General features: G+C 30.1%; 1 protein-coding gene and 2 pseudogenes across 1 annotated transcript; 1 reads left to right on the top strand and 2 right to left on the bottom strand.

Annotated features, from left to right (window-relative positions):
- Positions 1–1485: 1485 nt before the first annotated feature.
- On the top strand, positions 1486–2205 carry LOC149062410 (protein GVQW3-like). Its single transcript, XM_089215316.1, has one exon. It carries the CDS (start codon positions 1486–1488, stop codon positions 2203–2205), a length of 720 nt encoding a protein of 239 aa, XP_089071442.1.
- A 5311-nt stretch (positions 2206–7516) lies between these two features.
- On the bottom strand, positions 7517–8938 carry LOC149062409 (uncharacterized; annotated as a pseudogene).
- Positions 8939–9979: 1041 nt separating this feature from the next.
- LOC149062408 (uncharacterized) lies at positions 9980–15900 on the bottom strand (annotated as a pseudogene).
- Positions 15901–27924: the final 12024 nt, after the last annotated feature.

The following is a 27924-nucleotide window of genomic DNA, read 5'->3' as shown; positions in this document are numbered from 1 at the left end:
AAAAGTAAAATTTGTATGGTACAATAAATAGGTTATAAACATACAGTTTATCATCAAGGCGTATATAAACTGCCACCTTAATATTTATGTTATATTATATTATTATAATAGCTCTACTCTTATTATTGGTACCTATATAATTAATTAATCAATTAAAATAATAATAAAATAATTAATATTAAGATCATGCCTAATAATTATAGGTAAATTTAAAAATATTGTCGCATACACAATATTAAATATATTGTCTACCAGAAAAACAACCGAAGTCCATATTATTAATATATTAGAAATTATAATACAATTTTATTATGCTCTCAATAATTATAAATAATTATAGAAGTACATTTTCTCGATATTTGTACTTATTAATGTTTTTTCAAATATTTTTCTATCTATTCAATATAAATACATAATATTATACTATATAGTCAAAATCTCTACCTGCAGAAATTTTATTACATATTACATATTATTATTATGTTATCAATCAGTGGCGTAATTACGCGGGTGCACGACGCGCGACTGTGCACTTGCACCCAATGCACCCCCTGGCATAATGTAGCAGTTGCAAATAGATATACTTTTGCACTCGCTGAAACGCCTGAAACAAACTGAACTTAAAATTCAAATTCTATGAAAATATAATTGTATTTTATTGTTTTTTTGAATTTTTTAATAAATGATAACAGAATACAGGTTTATTAAACATTTTAATGTTATGTATTATTTTTAATAAAAATAAATTTTCTTTTTTTTATTATATCTATTGTATTTTTAAATATATTCATTTAAAATGTAGAGATTATGAATTATGATGATTTTAGTTTTTATAAATATTTCACTAAATTTTTCGTTGAATATTACGAAATTGATCTTTTTGATTATTGGACCACTGAAAGCTTTGCAAATAATGCTGAAATTTAATGGAATTACTCCAATGTTATCAATAATAATATAGAAATATAGGTACGTTGTCTCAATATTTTTACTTAATGTTCCTTAAAATATTTTATTATCCATTAAATAAACACATTGTTACAATACTTACAAGAACATATTTTATCAATAATATATAAAAATATGTTATCTCAATATTTTTACTAAGTGTTCCTTAAAATATTTTACTATCCATTAAATAAACACATTTTTACAATATTTACAAGAACATATGTTATCAATAATTTTAGATAAATGTTGACAACATATATTTTATTGATGTTTCTTACAATATTTTTTTCAGTACGTATTATTACAATATGTTTCAAATATTATTTTTAAATATATTTTTATTCATACGTAGTATGTCCAATAAATACGCGAACTGATTATCTACAGCGGTCTATAGGTCAAAGTACGACATCATACTATTTTAGGCTCACTCTACAACTACTGATAATGCGACAGTAATCGTCCGACCGTCGAGATTATTGTACTAAAAGCACACGTGTCGTTTAAATTTTTAGTTTTTTTTGTATTGTCGAAATGGAAATTGACAGTTTAACCGAACAACGAATAATTATTAAATTTTTGGTGAAACTTGGGAAAACCTCACTACAAATGCATGAAATGTTAAATACTGTTTATGGAGATGATGCTCTGAAGAAAACAGCTCTTTTTAAGTGGATTAAGCGTTTCCAAGAGGGCCGTGAAGACTGCAAAGACGATACGAGACCAGGACGTCCTTCAACCACTTGCAACGACCTAAACATTGATCGCGTGCAGTCTCTAGTGCTTTCCGATCGAAGAATGACAATCCGGATGTTGGCTGATACGCTAAGTATCGGAAAATCGTCTGTGCACACAATTTTGACGGAAAATTTAGGTTTGAAAAAATTGTGTGCGAAAATTGTTCCAAAGCTGCTAACACCGGACCAAAAGTTGAGGCAAAAAGAGTGCTGCATTGACTGGAAAAATTCGGCACTCACTCCTAATTTTCTTGAAAGGGTCATCACTGGTGACGAATCATGGTTTTACGAGTACGATCTAGAACTTAAAACTCAGAGCATGGAGTGGAATTCAAAAAATGATCCCCGAACGAAAAAATGTCGTAAAAGCCGGTCAAAAATTAAGGTCATGTTAATCGTTTTTTTTGACTACCGTGGTATTGTGCATCATGAATATCTTCCTGAAGGACAAACTGTAAATGCTATTTTCTATGTGGAAGTTCTTAAGCGCTTACGAGATCGTGTGCGACGTGTATGACCAAATTTGCTAGGAGAGGACGGGTGGATTTTGCATCACAATAATGCGCCGGCTCATTCTTCTTTGCTGGTCCGTGAGTTTTTGGCCCGAAATTCAATCACAACACTTGATCACCCCCCTATTCTCCAGATTTAGCCCCCTGTGATTTTTTTTTGTTCCCAAAATGTAAAATGGTCATGAGGGGTCAGCATTGGGACGATGTAGAAACCATAAAGCGCGAAACGACAAGACAGCTGAAAAGCCTAACTTCTGAAGACTTTGAGGGATGTTTTGAACAATGGAAACGAAGATGGGATAAATGCATCACTATAGACGGAGACTATTTTGAAAGGGATAAAATTGATTTATGATAAATTATAACAAATAAAAGTTTTATTTTAAAAGTTCGCGTATTTATTGGACATACTACGTATATTAAAAACATGTTGTCAAAAGGTGTTTAAACAAAATATATCTAATTTCTGATATAACTGATTATTTACTCGGCTGTGTGCACTCGACGTCTCGACCTCTGAGTTTGACGGGGACGTGAACGTGTTAAGTATTTATATTCAACATTAATTTTTATATTTAGGTACAAAAAAAAAAAAAAAAAACGTTAAATTCGTAGTATCTAAAAATGATCATCAATGAGTGCCCCGCTGGCCGCCCCCTAAAATTTGTCGCTGGGGGCACGACGGCACGTGTACCCCGTTACCCCAACCCAAATACGGCCCTGCATACATGGTACAACAGGAAAATCTGATAAATAAAACTTTTGTTACACTCAATATTTTTTATTTTGTTTTCTGTGTATAATTGATTCACTCTTTAGCAATTTTTATTTTTAACACTGATGTAATTTCTTTTATTGAAAAATTTAAAATTAGCAATTTGTAAATAAGGTTTAGTATAAACCTTTTTAAAAACATTTTATGAGAATTTTGAGTAAGTACTTGTTAAAATCTAATTTAATTTTAAAAATGTATTTACTTTTCATATTAATGAGTTACTTACTAATTAAAAGTATTGATTAGAACAAAAATTATTTCATTTTTCAGGTTTTTCTGTTACACTTTGTATATTAGACAAGATTTTAATATTTTTTAAATGGTTTTATTCATTTATTGTTCTAAATTAGTTTTATATAAAGGCAATTGATTCAAGTTTGGTTTGATCAATAAAACTTTCACTAAAAAAAAATAATTTTTGAATTTAAAAAAAATTCAATTGTATAAGTTTTTATTCAAAACAATTTTAGATTCCTACCTAATGCCTTAAATACTTATATTATAATTAATAATATTTCTGAAAACAACTCTACTTAAAGGTAAGTATATAGTTTAAGTTCAATAGAAACTAAAATAAATTAATGGTAATTTACGTACAATTCACAAGTTACAATAAGTAATAAAATTGTAATGACATTGATCAATATAATATAGGTATACGTTTATTATAGTATTATATGGGAATTATTATTCGTGATCGGCGGTCAGTAAACGGGCCAAGTACTACTAGCGCTTTAGTTTAACTAATACACCGCTTTGAGACGCGTTATCATGCCTCGTTTCGCAACCTGAGTAGATAACCGTGAGTTGAACATAACTAATGAAATTTGGTGGTCTACTAACATTAATGTCTCCCTAAAATTAACAATCAACATATTAATATGGTTTTTGCTATGTCAATATATATATATATATATAATTAAATATGTTGTAATTATAATATTGTATTCAATTTATTATTATTTTGGACAGATTGTTGAAGACTTTCGCATTGGGTATCCTGAATCACATGAGTTATTCAAAGATTTTAATTGTTTTTTTAAACAGTTGGGAAGTGTTCTCAACTAAATTATTAAAAATAAGAAGAAGCAGTATTAAAGATAAATATGCTTCTAATTTTTAGAATTCTTAGAATAAATCTGACTGGTCTCCAAGAAGATTAAGATAAGAGGCGTTCAAAATATAGTGAATATGGAGCTACAATACAGCCTTATATAATCTTTGTAGGAAAAGATTTAAGCTCCAATGATTCTTGTTACGTCAGGGTAAATAAAAAATTATAGTGTTTTAACTGTTCTTTAAAAGCCCTTGAAATTTGTTTTAAGTCATATTATTTTGTATTTAATTGTGCTTACCCTGTGGAATGTTATGACTCTTGGCTTGTAATTCAACAGCACTTATTTAAATTGTTCACAAAATATGATAAATCAACTTCTATAACTACTTTTGTTACATCTAATCTTAATTCATAATCATTCCTATTTATATTTTTATATAATTTTTTATGTTTAAGAATAGGGAATTCTTAATTTATTATATTCATTATCAACTTAAACCTTAAACAGTTGTATAAAAATGTGTATATGTGCATTACATGCTATTATTTTTTATATTTAAGTAAATTAAAGTAAACTTTATTATGTTTTTATGTTTCATCTGTTCATTAAATTGTCTTACAATTGATCAACTTATTTTACATGTAAGAATATACCATGATTATGATAGCCAATCAATATACACATTTAGACAGTTGTGTGACAGATGTTCGAGGGTCTGATCAATTTAGAAAACATTTAGTGAAATTTCATACTTATCCAGTAAATACTTCCTCTGGTATTGAAATTAATAATTTAAATGTAGGTACGTCAGTATTAGAATCATTTGATACCATTGATAATCAATTATCTATGAACATAAGCAAAATCAAATAAATAGTTCTGTGACTATCTTAAATAATTCAAATACATCTTATGAAAATATTATTACTAAAAGTGTGTTACAATTTGTCACAAATTTATATAAAAAACCAACCGTAACTAAAACTCTAATGCAGGAAATAGTAGATGGAGTATCAGATTTAATTTCTAGTGGCATAGTTTTATTCTTAAAAAACATGGTAATGCCTCATTTAAAAGGGTGTAGTATTTCTGAAAAAAAATGAAATAGGTTATTTTTTTGATACTTTAGCTAATCCTTTGCTCAATTTCAAAACTGAATATCAGAGATTTAAATTTTTGAGGCTAATAATTTGTTTTTAAAACCTAAAACAATAGTGATAGGTCACACAATTGAAAAAAAAAAATATTTCTAGCATAGATCGACAAATAATGGTACCAGTTCAAGGACATTTGTTATCAATTAAACAAAATCTTAGATTATTATTTGAATTTCTTGGAGTTTTCAAAACGGCCTTTCAGTATACTGAAGCTTCTACTAATCAAAATCAAATACTTTCATCATTTCTAAACGGTATTACTTGGAACTCAATCAAACTTAGATTTACTAATAAAATCGTTTTTCCTATATTCTTGTATTATGATGATGTTGAAATTGGAAACCCATTAGGATCAAACTCTGGTATTCATAAAATGGGCTGTGTATATTATACAATTCCTGCTTTCCCCCAGAAAATTTATCAACATTAGATAATATATTTGTTGCATTCTTTTTTCGCTCTTTAGACCTAGGAAATTCAAAATTCAATAATAAAACTATGTTCGCTTCTCTGATTAATGATTTAATTGACTTACAAGAAAATAGAATAACTATTACAGTTAATTAAAATACTATTCAGGTATATTTTGTTCTTGGACTTGTCTTGGGTGACAATTTAGGTCTTAATTCTATATTAGGCTTTGTGACAAGTTTTTCAGCCAATTATTGTTATAGAATTTGTAGCTCTCATAAAACTAACCTTCAAAATATTCTTTTAGAATGTAAAAAATCACTTAGAAATGAAGAAAACTATAAATTAGATGTCCTTCAGGCCAATGAGTCTAAAAGAGGTGTAAATGAACTGTGTGTGTTTAATGCTATTCCTAATTATTATGTAATAATTAATAGCGTTTGGGATTTTATGCATGATGTAACAGAAGGAGTTGCTCGTTATGATATGGCTGTTATCATAATATGTACTATAAATAATAAATTATAAATATAATTAAAAAAATTGTCCATATTATTATCATTTTTTATCGTTAATTTGTTATATTTCAATAAAAAAAAAAATCATTAGGTACTAATCTTATTGAGTTTACCCCAGATAAGTGCTGGTTGAACTATTCAATAAAAAAAGGAAACTAGAATTTTTATTATAAATAATTAATAATATAATATTATGTATAATATTCTGTATATTAAATTGTATTTAACTGCCATGAGTTATTTAAACTTTTGTATTTGTTTTATTATTTTACCTGTTAATAGTTAATATGTGTTTGATTGTTAGGAAAATGGGTACCTAGTTTTAAAGGGGAGGATTTTATATTGGCTATTTTTTTAATACCCGCCCCCCTCCCAAAGCAAATTTGGATGTACGACACTGCCTATGAGATAGTAAAGTGTTATCTTTTTGTACTTCTCTTTTAAAAGTATAAGTATAAAATATCTAATCTACAGATAGTTAATATTATTTAATGACTATGACTACAGTCTAAAGGTGATAAATTGCATAAAACGCTATTAGAATGTAATTATTTAAATAATCACTTCACAAGACTGCTTTTTTGAACAACATTATTTAATTATTAAAAGAAGCATGCAAAATTAAATGAATAGCCACAGAAGAAACATATATAAATTATACATATTTAGTTAATCTGATAATGAAACTGCCTTTTGTATAAGCAACTTTTCATTTTTTGTTTTATTCATATTAAGCAGTTCATAACTTTCTGTGATTTCTTCTGACCTATTAAGTATTATATATAGAAGCAAGCACATATTGGAAGGAACATATTTTAAGTAAATGTAATGTCAAGACTATAATAATTCTGTATTACCTTTGAATATTTACAAAAATCTCTTGTTGACATGAATGAATTGTAGTGTTGGAAAACACATCAAAACATTTATTACAAATCTGCAGTATATATAAAAATAGTATTGTTAATTAAATATAAAACCAATTTTAAAAGCAGGTAGGTACTCACGTCGAGTGTTTCAGTATCGGAATCAGACATTTCTACTTTTTAAGCTTCTACGACTACGGTGAGACTGGTCAGTTAAAGACAATTAAACAAATAAATTACAATTATTATTGCGTACAATAAATTATTATTATTAATTGATAAATAAGAAATTATCTAGTGTGTGACAAATTGACAAGTGACAACTGACAACTTAAAACCTACCTACTTTTATTTCAAACAAATTGGCGGTAAAATAATATTTATCATGGCACAAAATTATTACGACGTGTTATTTTTCATCCATGATTAAACATGAAATCATATTTTTCCGTATTCGTTTGTAATGAACGAGTGTTTAGTGCATTGTGCACTAGTGTAGTGTCAGTTCAATTTCAGTGCACACTTTTTCCGTCAAATCGAAAACGATATAAAAGATTCAAGCAGCCAAAAAATGGTAAAAAAATTTCGTAGTACAAAAAATGGCAAATGTATTAAACTATGTACATTGTAGGTGATAAACTTTTGACCATATAGAGCAGCATAATTATTTACAAAAGTTTCAAGTAATATTTTGGCTTTTACATTTAAAGAAATACACGTTTCAGGTGTAGCAAGTATTCTTATTGCACTAACCAAATGCAAAAAATGTAAATAACATTTTTTTTTAGCTTCCTTTATAAAACAATGTCCATAGTATAATAAAAAAACATCTCAATTCCGTAGCCTTCCAAAAATAAAAATCGTCAAGTAACCTAGAATTTCTAGAAAATTCAGATGGTACATACTTTTTTTAATTTAAAATGTTTTAGTTTATGTCATTTTTTGCTACATCCTATAATCGTACCTTTTACCCAAAATTTGATAAGTTTTTTCATCACCCCAATATAAGTACAATGCATATTATCAAGAGGCACATCATCTATCATATTAATAGGTAATATTTCAAGTACACTAGGTCCTTTATGGTAATATTCGTTGGTTTTATTCCTAAAACTCTCATTTGTTCTGTGAAGAATCCATGGACAAAAAAGTCATTCTAATATCAATTAAAGTACCTTCATCAGTACATATATTACATCCAAAGTATACATTAAAGCCTTTAACATTTAACAAATACGATTTAGCAGGTGCATCACACACAATATGTCCTATTTTAAAATTAAACAATCTACCATTTACTTGAATTCCAAATTGTATTGAATCCAAAATATCCTTTAAAAAGTTATTTAAAAAATCATCAGAAGAATCAGGTTTTTTTAAACCGTGATAAATACCTACAGGTAAAATATATTTTGCTAATACTGGGACATTACAAATACTAATTAAAATTGGCCAAAATTGGCTTTTAGAACTTTTTGATATCGGTAAATCATCCACATTAACACCTAGTTTTAATTCATTAACGGCAATTAAATCAAACTGATGCTTATGTAATAGAGAACTAATAATTTTTTTTTATATCAAAGTGTACATAGGCGCCTGGTTCCATGGAAAAATATTATGCTTCTTTGGTGTATTCATCAAAGTTTTACCATCTTTAGGGACATTCAGACCCTTACTTCTTAATATGATTAATAATTTATTCAAACAATTATGTGATACATTAAATTCTACATTCCAAGTTCTTAGTTCATCACATATATCTATTTTGTCATTTGAAACGATACTGTTATTCACAGTCTCAATTAAACTATTAGTCAAACTCATAGATTCTTCAGCATTATTAATTATAATATCAGTATTGGCAATTAAACGTGGGGCATCATTAGATGTTGTTAATATTTTACTTGAAATTTCATTTTGGACAGGTGAAGTTGTAACATCTAACATAGTATTCACTGTGGAAGTAGAATGTTGACAATGTTGTAGAAGAGAAGTTTCTAAATTGGCTATGCATCTATCTTGCTCAGCCTGTATAATTCTCTTCAAGTGACGACCTGTTATTTGACTAAGCTCTTTTCTTTTCTTTTTCTAGAAATATTAAATAGATACTTCACAAAATAGGTTCTAAAAATTTAGTAAATCTAAAAAAAGTACAATCTTGGCATTAATTAAGAAAGGTATAAACTAGGGATTAACTAGTTCAACATTTATTTATTTTAAATTTTTTAACTAAATTAACTTGCATACGTTTGTTTATAAATACTACCATATACATGATTCAAATCGGGGGTAATTATTATAAACTATAAGTCCTAATACTTTAAAAAAATGTTTTATTTGCATGTAAAAATTGTAAAATCTTCTTACACTGTAAATTAAATTAAATATGTATAAAATTCCTACTATTTAAAAATAAATCTATGAAAAAGATAGAAGTTTAATTAATCTAACGATCTTTTGTGTCTTGTTGTGGCATAACGGAACCAATATGCTAAAATTGATTCAAATAATGCATCACTGTTATCCTTTTGATGTTTTATACACCCTACAAAAAATTATTCACTATACTGAGGCTCAGAACTGGTCTCTCCGATAGCTTGTACAAATGTACAATGTTATGTAAAGGCTCTATAAATATTTGAAATACAAATTTGAACAATACAAAATACAAAATTTAACTTTAAAAAGCATAATTTTTAATACAATAGTATAACATTAATAAACAAATATTTAATTATTGCAGTCCTTGTATATTATGTTAATCGAAACTAAAAAAACATTGTACATAAAATACAAATAATAAAAAAAAAACCAAAATATTTAGCTAAATGCATGTAAAATAAAAATAATAATTTTTATAAACCTTATTATAGTTAAATTTAAAATGTCAAAGAAAATATTAATACTTAAAATAAGACACATGTTAATAAAAAAAATGTAGATAATTAAATTAAAATTTTCTGACTGGCACAATATTATGAGAGAGTAATATTATTGTTTACCTTGTGTATGTACTATATTAAAATAACTGTTGTCAGATGATGTTTCAGACTCGTAATTATATTGTTGACCGTGTGGGAGTGTGGTGTAGATGATGCAAAATGGTATTAACTGGTACTTCAGTACTTGGGATCGGGTACTGATAAGTGTCTTGTTGGTTATGTATTGGTCGATGAGATACAGACTGTGGATTTTGTGTATTTTGTGGTCGATTACATGATTGTTGGATTATGTGCTGTAATTCTAGTTCTGAGACAATTGAAAAAATTTTGGATCCCACTACATGTTGGTTGTATGACCATGGAACACATACTTGAAAAAAATTTATCATTTACATCTAAATTTTTTTCATCTTTTTTAGTTTTCGTTTCATTTTCTTTATGTTGTATAATATATTGCGTTAATGTTTTAGATGCGGATTCAGGATAGTTATCTGATAATTTAATTTTTTTTTTTGATACGGAGCTGTTTTTTGATACTGGCTTACGAAACGGTTGTGGTGTTGAAGTTAATGAATTTGGACTCTGTATTGATTGTACTTCATGAGTATCTGAAATTCAAATTGTCCGATTCTTCACATTGATCTTCATTATCATAAGAATCGTCATCATCACTTACCATGGATTCAATGTTACTAATTAAGTCTCTTTCCTTCATATGTGGTCTTAAAAAACTCATCTCGTCTTCAAATTTTCATTTTTTAATATTTTTGGATTTTTGTCCAGACTTGGTAACTGATTTTTTAGCAGCCCGTCTAAATGGTTGGCGAAATCATGCGCCCCAGAGACACTTATGTACATCTACGTGTTTATGCGGTTTTATTTGGTTTAGCGGGACGTCAGCACATAGCAATACCAATAATATTTTATTTGTTGTGCCAAAAAGCGTGAAAATGTAATACGAAGCTCCTGATATATTGTTATGTAAACAGTTGAAAAATATTAAAAATACATACACAAAATTTTTTTTTAAAGTTCGAATTTTGAAAAGATGTATCAAAATCTTATAAATTATCAATCATTGAAATTAAAAAAAATTATAAGATGTTCAGTTTTTATAACCGAGGATTGAAAATGTAAAGCAATGAGTCTCATAAATAGTTCATACTTCAGTAACTAGAAAATCTAAATTATATATAAATACATTATCAGTATACATGAAAAGTACAACAGACAAAATTACAAACCAATTTCAAAATTCTCAATTTTAAATTTAGACACATAAAAATTATTATAAGATTACTTTTTTTTTTTATTATACCAATAACAATTTAGTTTAGACCATGTATGTCATAAATGTTCAATTTTTTTAGCAATTTTACCGAAAGTAATTTTTGAAAATCTAATCAAAATCGAAATTTTCTTATGCGTATAAATAGCTTAAAAAGTGAGAAAATATTTTTAAAATATTATTTTATATAGAAAATTCTAAATTAAAAATTTTATGGAAATTGCATTGATACAGACTCAAAAAAATGCACACATCATCGTATAATCAATATATTATTCGCTCTGTTCAAAATCTATTATTTATATTTTATATTAGTGATTTATTGAACATGTAATAGAAAAATCCTAAACAATAATTTTTGTCATTTAAGATATTTATCAGCTGGTACTTATTTTGCTGCATTAAAATTTGATTTTCGAATTGGAAGAAGTAGTATCGGAATAATAGTCAAAGACACGTGTCAAGCATTGTGGACAGTTTTACAGCCAACAGAGATGCCTGTGCCAACCATGAATGACTGGTTGGAGATTTCAAATCTATTTTATGTTAAAACAAATTTTCCGAATTGCCTAGGTGCTATTGACGGTAATTATATCCGATGTAAAAATCCTAGCAATTCTGAATCATTGTTCTTCAACTACAAAAAGATTTTTTCTGCGGTACTCATGGCTATAGCCGATGCAAATTTACAATTTATCACAATCGATGTCGGGTCTTATGGTTGAGAAGTGGACTCCAATATATTTAAGGAATGCCCATTCGGAAAAATGTTGTATGGAAAAAAACTTAATCTTCCCGAACCAAATCCTTTACCGAACATAAACAACAATCTACAGCCATACATTTTTATTGGGGATGAAGCTTTCGCCCTACATACAAATTTATTAAGGCAATATCCAAGATGTAACCTAACTGATACTCGACGTGTATTTAATTATCGGTTAAGTAGAGCAAGGATACAGTCGAGTGTGCTTTCGGGGTTCTTCAAATAAATAAATAAATAAATGGCATGTGCTGCATACTCCCATACAAGTGGAACCTTAATTTACAGATGTTATCATTAAAGCATGTTGTATATTCCATAATTTTGTGCGTAAAAGATACGAAATCAATTTTGAAGAAGCTGAAACCCATAGCCTGGATTATATAAATCAGTGGTTTTCAAACTTTTACTAAACACGGCACACCGCACACTTCAAAAAATTTTCACGGCACACTGATCTTTTTTTTTAGATGATCAAAATTGTTTTGAATTAATTATAATTGTAGAGGGCCAAATGGATATTTAATATTATAAATCCGAACTTTGGTGTATATTATCGGTGATTTTATTTAATATAATAAATAGCAGCAATGTAACGCATCGAAACGGCGTGTTCTGCTAGATAGCTATGACGCTACTACTAGTATATGAAATAATATGCGACGAAGTCGCCTGAACGACGTCTTATCGCTCGCTTATTATTGTGCCGGTCTACCTGCTATAAGATAATATTAATTTAATTTTCCCAGCTCCTACAATAATTTATTGTAAATACATTTAATTAGAAATGTGTGATTAATGGGCTAACAAATATTAATTAATTAATAATTACATTGTAGGTATTAGTAATTAATTAATTATTAAATTTATTTACAATAAAAGTATAGTTTATACATAGGTACATTTTGTGAGATTATGTGACTCTTCGGGTCACCATAAATCACCCATAGACTAAGGGGAACACTTAGCCTATGACTTACAAACCGCACCGCGTGTAGGCTGTGGGACCTAGTCAGTGGAATTTGCAGGCTTTTGTACAAATATTACTAATGAAAGTTATATTATTTATTTTGGGGGAATAATAAGGAAAATGTTATTTATTAGATATACCTTAAATAAAATGTGAAGAGAGCGTTACGGTAATAAAAAATGTTGTATTTTGGTAAACGCACCACGAGCACAATAAATATGACTTTCAGAAAGATAATATTAATATGGCAATTACAAAATATAATTAATAATTATAAATTTGGCACATGTAAGTGCACAAAATATAATACGGGCTCATGGCAATTATATTTTAAATAAATAATACATATATGGGTACCACATAGCTGGCATATAGGAAAAAGAAAAGAAAAAAAACAAAAGATCATATGAATTGTGTTAGCCGTTTAGGTCGGCCCACGGGGTTCCGCATAACACAAAGTCTGTGAGCTTACCACAGGGTTACCACCTGGCATAAATTTACGTATTAAAAACATAGGAAAAAGGGAAAGATGGGAGGTTTGTTGATACGTTAGCCATGCGTTATGTTAGCTTGCTGTTGGTGATGACGAGATGATTGAACGACCGATGGATGGGATAAGCTGGCCAGTTGGACGTCGACCCACCAAGATACGTGGTCGACATGGTGCATCGCCATCGGTTGTTGAGTGTCGTAGTCGGGTTCGTATTGGACCGCCCTAGGCCCATTGTTATGGACTTAGCCCATCATGATGGTGATGCACAAGTTTGGCAAAACGATTATATATAATTAAAACAAAAACGTTGGTAATAATGAGCACGCGGTTAAGTATGATGTCAGACGTCTGGGACATGAACATCAACAACACGTTAGTTCAGTTCAGAGGTCGGGAAAAAGATGAAAGATGTAGTCGGCAGCGAAGTTCGGCAGTGGTGAAAAATTTATCAGTGTTAGTTTTTATACAATAATTATAATTTGGAACACAGAAAGCACTGCGATGCGTATGTCGGCGGCCACGACGACAATGGACGGCAGACGCGGTGGTATAAAGACGGCCGGATACTGTCAATTTACGGTGGTCGGGGGAACAAATGTTGCGTAACATGGTTATCGCTGTGCAGTATTCGCGTAAGAGCATATTGAGGGAATAGATTATAATATCAATTAATGTTTAAAATTCTGTGATGTTACAATTTAATAAGCAATGTGTGCCTGATGGGAATTACAAATATTTTTAGTTCTTAGACGAATAGTTGATTGACATACCCGCATTTCTTCCTCCACTGAATTTAGTTTTTCTCGTATTTTATTTTTTATATTCGTAAGCGCTGAAACCCTTGTTCACAAAGATATGAATCGAGAACGGCAAAAGAATAGTCAGTGCTTTTATAGATATATCTGGATATTCTTTAGAAACATATATCTAGAATTTATTGAGTGAATTCTTTGAATTTCAACTGCGATGTTCGATCATTTTTGATTAAACAGAGATTTTCTTCTTCAACAAGTTTTAAATCAACCAAGTCACTAATAGACACATTAAAAGGGTCTCGTGCCCAGGCGTGATTTTTAATATTAATACTTGGAAAATATTTATTTATTTATTCATTTTAACTTCTAACAATGTGATAGACTCGACTATTAATGACAAAACGTTGTCATCCGCAACTAGTAAAGCAGTACGCGGAAACATAATTAAAATACCTTGATTAATTTTAGTTTTCCATAATTTCAATTTTTCGATGAAAGCCATAATTTTGTCTGACGATGTTAGTATATTTTCATCACGACCTTGCATACTTGAATTCAGTTTATTGTGATGCTCAAACAAATCAGTTAAGAAGGATAACGTTGTCCACCACTCTTTATCCCCAAGAAAGTGGAATTCAGATTCTTCCATAGTTAAAAATACAAGTAACTCCTCTCTCAAATTGTAAAATCGAGATAAAATATTTCTCCTTGAAAGCCATCTTACTGCACTGTATAAGATCAATCTTGAATAGTCTGCATCCTTCTCTTCCCAAATTTTTTCCAAATAGTCTTAATTTAAGAGTTCGGCTCTTAATAAAATTTATAACTTTTACAACTTGATCAAGTATATTTTGTAAATCACTTACTAAGGATTTTGCCACTAGGGCCTCTCTATGAAGGAAGCAATGGGTAAAAATAATTTTTGAATTTTTTTTCTTGGCTAAAGAAATGAAACCTTTAATTGAGCCAGTCATTGAAGGTGCATCATAGGTTCAATACAGTTTATATGCTATATAGGTGTTGGTGAGCGGTGTTACAACCTTACTCTGAAATATTGTTTTAAATGACAATGAGTGGTCTTACGACCTGCCTCTAAAGGCCGTTCTTACAATGTCCGGTTAAGTGTCGGTTAAGACTAACCGGTAGAATTCTATCGGTTAACTCATGATAAATTCTTCCGGTTAGTGTTATCAGGCACTAACCGAGCATTGTAAGAATGGCCCTGTTCGCGCAAGTTATGAGTTATGATAAGCGATAACGGGCACCCCCTTGGTTGAGGAATCAAGCTCCGCCGTTCAGCTGGAACGTGCGGCAGTTGCCAAGCCTGCGACGCCGCGAGCTCACCGCTGCGTTATCCGCCACCTTCTTCTCCGTGTTTTGTAATTATTACCGTTTTGTTTGCTCACGAGTCACGACATCTGTTTTCGGGTCGTTGTCTTGGAAATTAAAAACCCGGACAACCACGTGAGAATACCTTTTGCCGTTCCTGCAAAGTGCATTTCGTCTGCTGGAAGAGGCGAGTTTTTTGGGTTGTCGATAAACCATTGTTGTTGACTTGACATTCACCAGCTCCGGCTTGATTAGCTCCGATCGCCTGGGATACGACCAGTTCCGGTTCGTTGAACATTCATATTGCCAGCTCCGGTCAATCAGAAGAAAGAAATTTAGTGAGTTCCTAATTCCGCTCCTTAAAGGTACCATTCTTTTTTAGTAACATTATTTACAATTATAATTTATAAAGGACAGATGGTCTGTTAGTTATATTGATAGATACTCGTACGAGTTACTTGTTTTTTATGAATACGACATTTTGTATATTATTATTGAGTTGTTGCGTTATTTATTTATATATATATATATTATTGTGTATACCCTATCCTTCCCGTCAGAGCACGAGTCATCGTCGTCCACGAGCCAAACACGGTAAGTACGACGTTGGCGAAACAGGCCCTAAGTGTCTTAAATTTCCTTAACCGTCTGATGAGCTCTTGTCGTGGTCTCCCTTACAGTGGCGTGGCGAACATCTTTCAAACTCTAAGCAAATTATTTATACTATGACCCCCCCCCCCCCGCCATAAAGGTATAGTTTTCTGTATACAAATTTTGAATGTTTGTTCTAGGGCTAAGCAATTGCATTAGGTAAACGTCGTTCACCACGCCACTGCTCCCTTATATATGCTCGTGTCCGTAGGAGTAGGTGGTCGTTCGTGGTGGTGAAATCTGGCACAAGGCAGAATTTGAGTCTCCTGGTTTAATTGGTTATTCTAGTCGATTCACATCCTTTCTTAGTAACAGAGACTTTTTCCGAGAAGAGACGCTTTTATAGTTTAATTATCTACGTTTTTTACGATGATCTCAGTATGTTATTTTATATTAATTGCCTACTTAGTTATATCACCACTCATAGTAGAAATGTACACTATGTTTTGAATATTGATAGGGTACTTAACATCTTAATCACTTTATTCCTATAAACTGTCGATTTATTAATATATAAATATATATTACATCTATAGCTATTGAAAGCATATATTTTCTTATATCGCAATTCAATGCAATCAGTAATTTATGGAAAACCCCAGTTTGAAATCCACTGATATAGATGCTCGTGGACAGGAACTCGTTCAGAAGGCATTGAAGTGAGCGATTACTTTGCCGAATATTTTATGGGCCCCGGTGGCGTATTAGGAAACCCAGGACGCCACAGAGCGCCTTATATATACCGTGTTCTCATTGGCCCATTTCAAATTTCCCGCTTTTTTTATATTCATAATTCGATAATTCAATAAACTAATTTAGAATTATTTTAATTTTTTACTTCAGCATAGGTACCTCAGTGAACATTTCTTACTGTACTAAGTATATTATAATTATACCTGTACACACCTTTAATGTTAGCTAAACAGATTGTCTAGGTCCTTCTTAACGTAAATGCATAACATAAAAACAAAATACTAAACCTACTTAAATGTTTTATTTTTACTAAAACATAATATTAATTAAATTTTTACTTACTTTAATAAAAGTTCATGCTCTAACATTAATACATGTAGGCCTATTCTATTTTTTTTTTTGCTTAATAAATCCAGCATTTGGTATGATAATCCTACATTTTTAGTTTATATAGGTACTAATTTTATTGCTTCCTGTCTAAAGCCTATTATTTTTAACTCTACCTACTATTAAAAAAAAAAGTTATTTCTAGTTAGGTTAACAGTATTTGTACTACATAAAGTTATTTAAATTAAATAGGTACTTATGACTTAGGTAGTTTGGTAGTCTAGTTCATTGATTTATTGAAAAACCCTGTTATTATTTTCAATTTTCAATTTGTATATATACTACATTATTACTACACTTAAACCATCAATGGTTTGCATATAATATTTTTTACACATTTATCATAGTGGAAAACTTATTATTATATTAGCACTATAAATTTATGTGTAGTTAATAATTTGGTATAACCTATCAAAATACATTTACAAAGTTTAAAACTGTGAACATATTTTAAAGTATTTATTTTTTACTATGATGAAGCCCCTCACATGTTAAATTGTTGTCTATGCACAGTAATTAGAGTTGAAAAGCTGGAAAACAATTGTAAGAACCACATGGCACATCAGTTGAGCTCTGAATTTGATTTAATTGTCTGAATGTAAACATGACTTCCTAAATAAATAAAAATGGACTAATAAAATTCAAAAATTTTTATTACCAAACTGATAAATTATAATACTAATACTTGACACATTATAGGCGTTACACGTTCCTATATAGTTTATAATAAAAAATATTATAAAATATATCATTCAATTTTCTAGCTTATAATTGGATAAGGTAACAGCTTTGAACTCAGTTTTGTATAATTTAACAAATAGTAATAATTACTCTACAACTATTTACATAATAATATAATGTAGAGTAATTTCAATTTAATCTTCATGATTTCATAATGAAGACATAAAATATTAATGTTATTTAAAAATAATAATAATGTACAAACAATGAAAAAAACATCAAAAATGTTCAGTGACCTTTACCGTGGGATTTCGCATTTGATTGTCCTAAATTAATGTTTTTTCCAATCTTGTGTTGTTTTTTGGAGGCTTTTGAGGAGCTGATGTTGGAGGTCTTCCAGCTGGAATTCTTTGAGATTCTCGAGTTACACCTTGTCTTTGACGAGCAATTGAAGTTGGTTGAACCTTTATTTGTCCTTTTCTTTTAGTTGCAACACTAAGTCCTCGGCAACATACCATCATTAATTTTGCCAATTGTTGTGCATTTTTTATCACATTTAGATTTTTTGTCAATTTTTTACGTATATCTAATGGCACATCATTTAAAAAAATTTTTATTCTTAAAAACTTTTTCAAGTACATCATTTGCCTTGTTACTTGCAACTTTATCATAAGCTAATGATTGAAGGGCATTGGTGTCATTTTTATTTGAAATTTCTTTAGATTTAGTGAAAGACTCAATATGATTACTAGCATTGTTCACATTATCAATGTTACTACGCGCACCTTCTTCTTGAAATTGAATACCACTTTCATTTTCTTTTAAACCCAGGAACCATAACTGAGAAGGGCACTCGTCACCAAGTGCAAGTTGTCCAAGTGCATATCTTTCAGTGACAGTTATAGGCGGTGAATTAGGTAAAGATAAATTTAAATGTTTGTGTAAAAAGGCTTGGTGTTTGAAAAATGCACCAATATACCCAACGTAACAATCGCAAACACCAATTTGAATATCAATAGTATAAACTGAATTCTCAGTATTGCATAATTTCGTTGGATATTATCCCGACGATTATGTGCATGATCTAGTATTCTAAGAATCAAATAGTCTTTCCACACATAACAAATGAATTCAACAAGAGCCACTACATTATATGCCTTAGTCCAATTTAAAATAATTTCTTTCAATATTCGTATGCATGCTACAGCATAGTTATTGGTATTGTTTCCTCTTGTTATAATATCACGTCTAAACATTAAAACCCATTTATTTTTTCTTTTGAAATAATTTTCAAAGCGTTTAACAAAATTAGGAAATTCATCTTTTAAGTTAAAAATATCGGAAGTAGCTTCATTTGAATTGACTTCATCTGTAGCATACAATATCTAAAATAAATAACTAATATAAATTATTTAAGCCTATATTTCCTGGTGTTATGGACGATCCTGAGATGTCCTCACAAATAAATTCACAAACACTTTAGGACTGATTAACTTTCTGTATTTGTAATTAAGAATAAACGTACAACTATATCAATGAAAAATAAGGCTCTGAATGTTCTGTACAAACGTAATGCTCTGTCTCCAATCCTGGACTGCCGCACTCGCCTTCTATGCGCGAGGCGAACAGCGGAGTAATTACCAAGACTGCCCATGGTTTTTCTTCATGTATTATTATTGAAATACCTAAAAAACAAAAAACAAAAAAAAATTCTAATTTAGTATCTATAAAAAGAATCAAATTTAAATGGTATGGTTAAATCTCACCAGAGTATTAGTTAATACATGAAGTTAATATTAATTAAATTTATCTAAGTATATTGTGAACACATATTTTACCTTTTTCAGCATATGATTGAGTCTTTTCTTTTAATTTCTCCAATGGGTTATTTACACAACTAAAGTTCTTTTTTCACCATTTTTTGTGTAAATATGCCACAGTTTCTTTTTTTGGATTTTTTGAGCCATTTGCTAAGGTCTCCCAACAATTTTGATTCAATAATATTTTGCTTTCATGTAAGCGTATCGCTTCAGCTGCACCCATTCCATCTTCAAAATAAAGGGTGTCTCATAAAGAACGCCGGATTTGAAAAGGCCGCCATTTTTGTTTTTTTTGTTGGCTGCGCTGGTTTTGATAGTTTTGTTATCTGTTATCATTGAGGTTTTGTGTTGAAAAGGGGTTTTGTGGTTCTTAGACTCTTAGCCATTGTTTATGTTGTATCGCAATGGAAAGGTACAGTAAAGCACAGCGTATTTTAATAGTGAAAACTCACTACCAGACCAAAGCTACCCACCTCGATCTTGCGACTTGACGCCGTGTGATTTTTTCTTATGGGGATACACTAAGTCACGAGTTTACCAGAACAAAGTCCGAAACGTCTTGGAACTTAAGCAAGAAATTAGTCGTGTCCTCAATGAACTTGATGGGGCAATGTGTGATCGAGTGATGGTAAATATTATGGAAAGAATAATCGCCTGTAGGGCTAGTAGGGGGGGTTATATGCCCTATGTTGTTTTTCACTGTTAAACCTCAATTTATTCTGAAGAGAATGATATATTTGTAATGTTTTTTTAAGAAAAATAAATTTAATGTATAGCAGATTTAAATCCGGCGTTCTTTTTGAGACACCCTATACATATTAAACACTTGCTCCACCTTTAAATGATAATCAAAATTATTAAATTTAACATTTATTTTGAATTATTAATAAAATATGCATATTATGAGATGAAAATTTCTTATTAAAAATAATATTTAAATAAAATATAATAATTTTACCTATAAAATATGTGCCTATATAATTTTATGTTTCAAATTCTAAAACAATAGTTTCATTAGGTCATTGCTAAAATGTTATTTATTGGTTTTGTTATACATAATAGTATAACCATCTAATATACACCACGACGTTGCACCAGCACCGCCCATTAAAAAATTTGGAATTTATATTTCATCAATAATTAGCACCAAATTAGCATGAATTTGCATGACTAATTTTGCAATTTTCACGACATCGGTGTCTCCGGAATCGTAAAAATCAACGGGCGGTGCTGGTGAAACATTTCGCCAACACCGCCCAACCAAAAAAAAGGAAATTTTTATAGAACCATCATTTAGCATGAATTTGCACGACTATCGCCGAAATTCGCACGATCGTCACTTCCGTGCGAAATCGTTTCCAATAATTTGGGCGTTTCGCCAGCACCGCCCCAGAGTGAAAATTTTCAAATTTCTAAAATTGAACCACACCATCATTTAGAACGCATTTAGCATGAATTTGCTAGACTAACTATGGCCGAAATTTAGTTTCATTTTTTATCCTAACAGTGTTTTTTACAACATTTTTGATTTCTTGTCAAATATTGATTTTTTAATCAGTTAATTTTTTATAGGGTATATATTGAAGGTTAAAGATGAATAAAAAAGTTTAATAACATCAATCCATTTAATCTCTCCTCACCAGTATTGTTGCGCAGATATGTTTTTAATCTTCGAAGACAAGAAAAAGACCGTTCACTTCAAGTGGCGGTTTTGGGATTCAATTTTGACTGAGGTGACTAAATATTAACATACATATATACAACAATTATATACATTTACATATGTATTGCCTTTTCTAATCAAATCATTTTTATGAATATTATTCCAACGCCTAAAAGGCGTTTCAAGTAATATCACTACTGGATCATTTATAGGATCCATAGTTTCAGAATGTGATACAGTGACAATTATTCACGTGTACTATAAAGTAGTATACAACAACAATATAATTTCGCTAATCGCTATAGCTTTGCGTACAAGAATCAAGAACCAATAAGACTTATATTAAATTAACAACGCACACGAATAGGAAACACAGAGTACAGTAGTCTACAGTGGTCTACAGTGGTCATTATTTTTTAAAAGTTGTAATCATAGATATAAGATAAGATGGTTGTAATAACCTGATAACAGATAAGAGATTTCAATTTATGAAATGTCACTAGCGCATGCGCAAAACGGTCACGGTTCGGTTCTGTGTTTAGACGCTCCTGACAATACAAGCACAGACTATGATTAAACAATTCGATACGAATAGAAGATAACTGCAGTGTTGTAATTGTACGTCGTTTAGCTGATTTTTACGCAGTGTCACCAACACTGATGATAATTCAATAATTATTGTGTACTTTTTCGGCCGAGCCAATGTTTACATGCCGCCTCAATCGTCGCCTATGAAGTGCATGTGCTATGCGTACAGCTCGTGTGCGTGCGGGATCGTATTATTCAGTAATATTAAATACAACTACACGTAAGAGGCACCGTCAGCGGTCGCTCTTACGGGTACGGTTGGAAGATTACGAGACCACAGTCGACACCGGGCAACAAAATCGCGTATAATTTTAGCCTGAAACAACCTGTGCCCCGTGCTCCGCGTAGTCCTTACACCCGTATAAACTGATACCATATTATTAATTAATTTAATTAACTTAACCATATTATTACTATTAACTACAGAATGATGTTTGTATTAAAATCTAATATTCTGTTTTGACATTTTTCTATGACAAAATTCAGAACATTAATAATATATTATACAAATGAAAAAAATATATACTATGTCTAATTTGTTTAAAAAACATATTCCTCTTACTAAATTTTTAAGTGAGGCACCGCCTCACTTGCCTCACCGCCAAAACCGCCACTGTTCACTTGTTGCCACAGAAACGGGTAGAGTTTGCACCAATCTGCAAAAAATGTGTGTATTGATGGATACAATGCAGAATTACAATTGTTGAGAGTCTCAATAAATGTTCTAGGCCGTTTATCCTTTGACATATTTAAACAATGTCTGAAACAACAATGCGTTTTATGTATTAATTCCTATGGATCACAAAAAAATATTTTTATGTATAAGAAATTTTAAATTTCAAATTTAATATTTTTTTTACCTGTGCCACATGGTCATCTCAGCTATAAAATCATCAGTAGATCCCTTGATGTAATTTGGCCATTCTTTTGCAAAAGTATTTACCGTTTCACTGATTTCTTTTGTATTCAGCTCAGAACACTTAGTTGGAAGAATATTTTGAATTTTCGACAATAGTTCCCGGTGTTCAAGAAATCTTATTTTTAACTGCATTAATAAGTGGTCCAACAAAGAATGAAAAATGGACCGACAAAAATATTCCTCTGGACCGCCTTCATAATTGTCTCTGTTCTTCTGTATTCCAATATTCCGCGGGGGTGCTAAATTAATATCCATTTTGTCCGCCATTTCTTTTGCTGCTGCATACAAGCTTTTGAATTTCAACTCCGAATCACAACGCATTGATTTCATCATATACGTGATTTGCATAATCAATGCATAAGCTAAGATCACAATCTTTCTTCTGTAAAAACACACTGAGATTTTCCATTATGATGAAAATCGGCTTTACTACTGTTAAAGCCATAATAAATTGAAGTGTTTTTATCGATGCAAGCAGGGCATGAAGTTTGACTCCGATGGTTTTCAAATTATTTTCATCCAGGTATTCTAGCGATAAGCAGATATGTTCATATACATCGTTGAACAAACTGAGTGAGTCCAAATGCTCAACCCATCTCGTTTCGCTGAATTTAAGAAGACGTGTTTGTTTCGAACTTGGGCAGGACACTTGAATTTTATCTTTTAAAACTAGACCTGCCTTATTGGATAGACGAAAGAAATTTACAACCTCTTTAATTGTGCCTATGCAATTTCGGATGGACGATATTTTGCATGCATGTGTAATAGCCAAATTCAAATTATGATTAGCACAGTAGACGTAAATAGCTTCTGGATATAGTTTTCGAACTTTGGCAGCACAGCCGTCGAATTCCGCTCATTGCACGTGCCCCATCATAGCCTAAACATTTTTATTAAGAAAATATAACATAACCATAAATAACACATACCTTGCCCTCTCATATTTGCCAGGTTTATGCCAATTTTCTCCATCATGGTCAGAAACGTATTTGCAAGCCCCTTTCCGGTAACGTCCTCGACAGGGATAAAGCACAAAAAGTCTTCTCGAATTTTGTATACGTCCATTTTATCGACAAATCGAGCGCATATTGAAAACTGTTCAATGCCACTCACATCCGTACTTTCGTCAGCAATGACAGAAAAATATCTAGATTTGTTTACACGTTGTACAATATTCGTCGTTATTTGTTTCCCTGCTGCATCAATTATTTCATTTTGAATACGATAGCTTAAATACGTTGAATTCGCACCCGCAGTATTTAAATGATTGGCCAAAGCTTTATCGCCGTTGTCTTGGGCATAACGAAGTAACGCTCTGAAATTCCCGTCGTTTTCTATCGGCATTTTCAATGATAAAGAGCACTGATCTCTATGACCTCTTAATGCTAATCCTTGCCTGCCACACAGCAAAACGGCTCGGACGATCGGAATTAACTTATGTCTGTTTTCGAGTTGTTGTATTTTTCGCCCTTTGTCAATTTCGCTGATCACGTCACTTTTCCGTTTTTTGTAAATCAACTTAAAATTTTGTCCATCCTCCATGGCGTTAAGGTGATATTTTTTTTTTTTTGTGTTCTCTAAATTTTTCAAGTGCTTTCTTCCAATCTTGAAACGCAGTCTGAACCAATAAATTTTTGTTCTGATGACCCCCTTTACCAACAGAATTTGATCCAAATAAGACACAATAACGGCAATAAGCTCCGTCTTCTGCAGCAGAATACACCAACCACACAAATGAGCGTAACCAAGAATGTTGAATTTTAAAACTTCGTTTGCCAGAAATTGGAAACTTGAAGCCTATATCAGGTATCCAATTATGCACAAGAACTTCATATTTTTCAATGTTATTCAATTGCTTACAACAATTTGCAATATCATTCGGAAAAATCTATAAATAAAATATAAAACAAATAACAATAATATTATATTATAATAATAAATAATATATTATACTTTATAATATTATTTATTAATATTATTATTGCAAAAAGTCAAAAACTCACATTACGATCTGCGTCAGATTGCGACATATCGGGTTTTCGTCTTTTTATTGGCGGACAATTTATCTGAATCTACATCAATCAAAACATTCGAAACTGAGGTAGTATTTTTATTGTTTGATTTAAAAAACTTTAAAATTGAACTCATTTTTAATATTTCGTCTTTAGTATAGCAATACAGGCTAAAATACGAGACACGAGTATACGACAGTTCGTTGTTCGTTGGCATACTATGGTATATTATATTGATTATTGAACAATGATACAATTTCTAGAATTATCTAGATTCTAGATAAGACGGGTCGTTGCGAATTTCCGGTTGACGGCAATTACACTCGTCGTCTGTCTACATTACGTACATCATCGGATTGGCGGCTTCGATGTCGATCAGTTATTAATAAGTTATAACATACTGTCATACTCACTTCGAAACTGCATTATCATACATTTTATTGGTGATTTTACTGTATCAATTAATTTACAATCCACGGGAGAAGGGAAACTTTTTAATAACTAATAATTTATTTTAATTTTTTTGAAATGTTATGAGTACACTAATACATTTGTAGGTAAGATAATTTATTTTTTGTACCTACTATTTCGGGGGGTGTTTAAACCCTTACCCCCCCTGCGTTTCTCCCATGAAAACAACCTTCAGTTACACTACATTGAGTGTTATTAATAAAACGAAATGAAGTAGAAATTGAAGGCAAAGCATCATTTATATTTTTGTGTAAAGTCTCATAAAGTAGTCTCCCTCCAACAATAAATAAGTAAACAGAAAACTTTTTTAGCTGTTCATCAAATCTATTATTGTTTTTAGTATTCTGTTGGTTTTTTGATGCACATTCATACAAACATTTTAGTAAAGTATTTGAATTTAGTACTTTGTTGTATAAAGTTAATGTCTTATTATCTTCAATGCTGTCAATTAAAAGGTTATGTAAATTTGTATTCTCATTAATAAGTGACTAACTTTATCAAGTAATGGAAAGAAATTTGTTATTAGTGATTGTGGTAATTTATCATTCAATTAAGTACTTAATCGGCGCCGTTTTTCTCTTTCACATTTTTGATATTTTGCTTTTGCCCATTTTGATTCAGACTTTGTATTTTCAACTTCAGTATTAACAACTGCTTTGAATGTATTAGGCGTTAAAACAATTAAGATACAAGAGTCATCCGCCTCAATAACTCCACATTCATGAAAATCCTGTTGAGTTTCATTTGAACTAGATGGTGTTTCGCAATATTTGATATTAATTATGGTTAGTTGGTCGATGATGTAATGTTTTTTTAGGCACACAACTAATAAATTCATCGATGGTCTGTATTTTATTCTTCTCTACTAGTTAATTTTGCTTTGTGAATTTTCACATGTTTATAAAAATTTGAAAATACCTATCTTTTTGGATGTCATGGACTTGCCAACTTCAATATTTTTATTGGTAATTTGCATACAACACTTAATACTGTTGCAATAATATAATTTTTATTACTTGATTCATCTTCGTCTGTATTATTAACAATTTTATTTTCAATATGCAACGTTATATTTAGCTCTTCGTCATTGAATATATCCATTGCGTTTGTGTTTATCCAGTCAGTTATTTTTTTTAACACAATAGTTATTTCTGTTGATCAATCCACATTTATAATTTGCAATCGACACTTTTTTGAAGAAGGTACATCATCTACATAAATTACATTGAGTACCTAATTGTATACTATCAATTGTATTTTGGTATTTTATTTGTTACAAGTTGGGTAATGTTTTTTTTAGCTAACTTTTTCTTATAGAAATCCGAAATGCACATTAAAAGTTTTTTATATCCTGTTTAAATTTTTAAATTTTTAAAATATACCATAATATTCTGAATATTTATCCTCGTCTATTAGATCTGGTAATATCTCCCTAGCAAATTGTTCAGTTGACTAAATATCACTTTCATTTAGGAATTTTTGATAATATAAAATGATTTGAAAATCCATTTGCAATAAGTATTTTTTTTTAATGCTAATAGACAGTGAAGAGTTCAATTATTTTTCAGCTTCTTCAAATGGGCATACACCTTTTAAAATTTGGCTGTTATAAGTGTCATTCATTATCATATCCATCCCAAAACAATTTTAAACTTCCTAAACAAGATATTTACTTTTAACTAGTTTTATATAGGTAGGTTAATTTATATGCAGGTCTTGTTAATAAATATACATATAACCTAACCTAACTGTAGGTTAAAAGTTAAATTAATGAAACTATATATAAATTAATATATTATATTTTAAATAAACATGTTATGATTTCTTTTAAACATTATTACATTTTCCCCGTTTGAAAAGTTTTTAAGAATGGATTAGGGTGTGGTTGTTATACCAAGTTCTTTATATTATACCATCGGGTAATAGACATGCATGGAAATAGTTTATATAATATATACATAAACTTGTAGATATATCCCAGTATTTATATATTATATTAATGTAGGTATTGAATAGCTTATATCAATTTTTTCGTTGTTTTATAAGTTATTAAATGTTTAAAGGTTATATCAAAATTAAATAATATAATAATATTAGTTTACAAGAAACTATTTCTGTTAAGTTAATTTCAATGTAAATTACTTTTGTCAAATGTATGCTATAGTAGAAGTTCATATTAAAAAAGCAAAATATATCTAACAATAACAAGTATAAATAAATTATATATGAATTAAATTAATAAATTAAAATAAAACTAGGTACATGTATTTTTAAGTTGGTTTTAATTTATAAAAAAACTAATTCATTAAATATAACTTAAGTTAAGTGTGTTTAAAGAATTTTTTTTTTATTTTAAAGAAAATTAAAATCTAAATTATAAGCTATACCGTAGAATTTAAATTGTGTGACTAACACTAGTCCAATAAGCCAACGAATCCCACAATGAGTAATATTGAACGAGTATAATTCAATATTGTTAAAATAATTAAAATATTTAAGAATATGATATGA

Source organism: Diuraphis noxia, unplaced genomic scaffold, assembly GCF_037042655.1.
Source record: "Diuraphis noxia isolate RWA-SAM2 unplaced genomic scaffold, SU_Dnox_SAM2 contig0001, whole genome shotgun sequence".
NCBI lineage: Eukaryota > Metazoa > Arthropoda > Insecta > Hemiptera > Aphididae > Diuraphis > Diuraphis noxia.
Note: the sequence above shows the minus strand (reverse complement) of the source record. Positions and strands in the feature narration are given on the sequence as shown.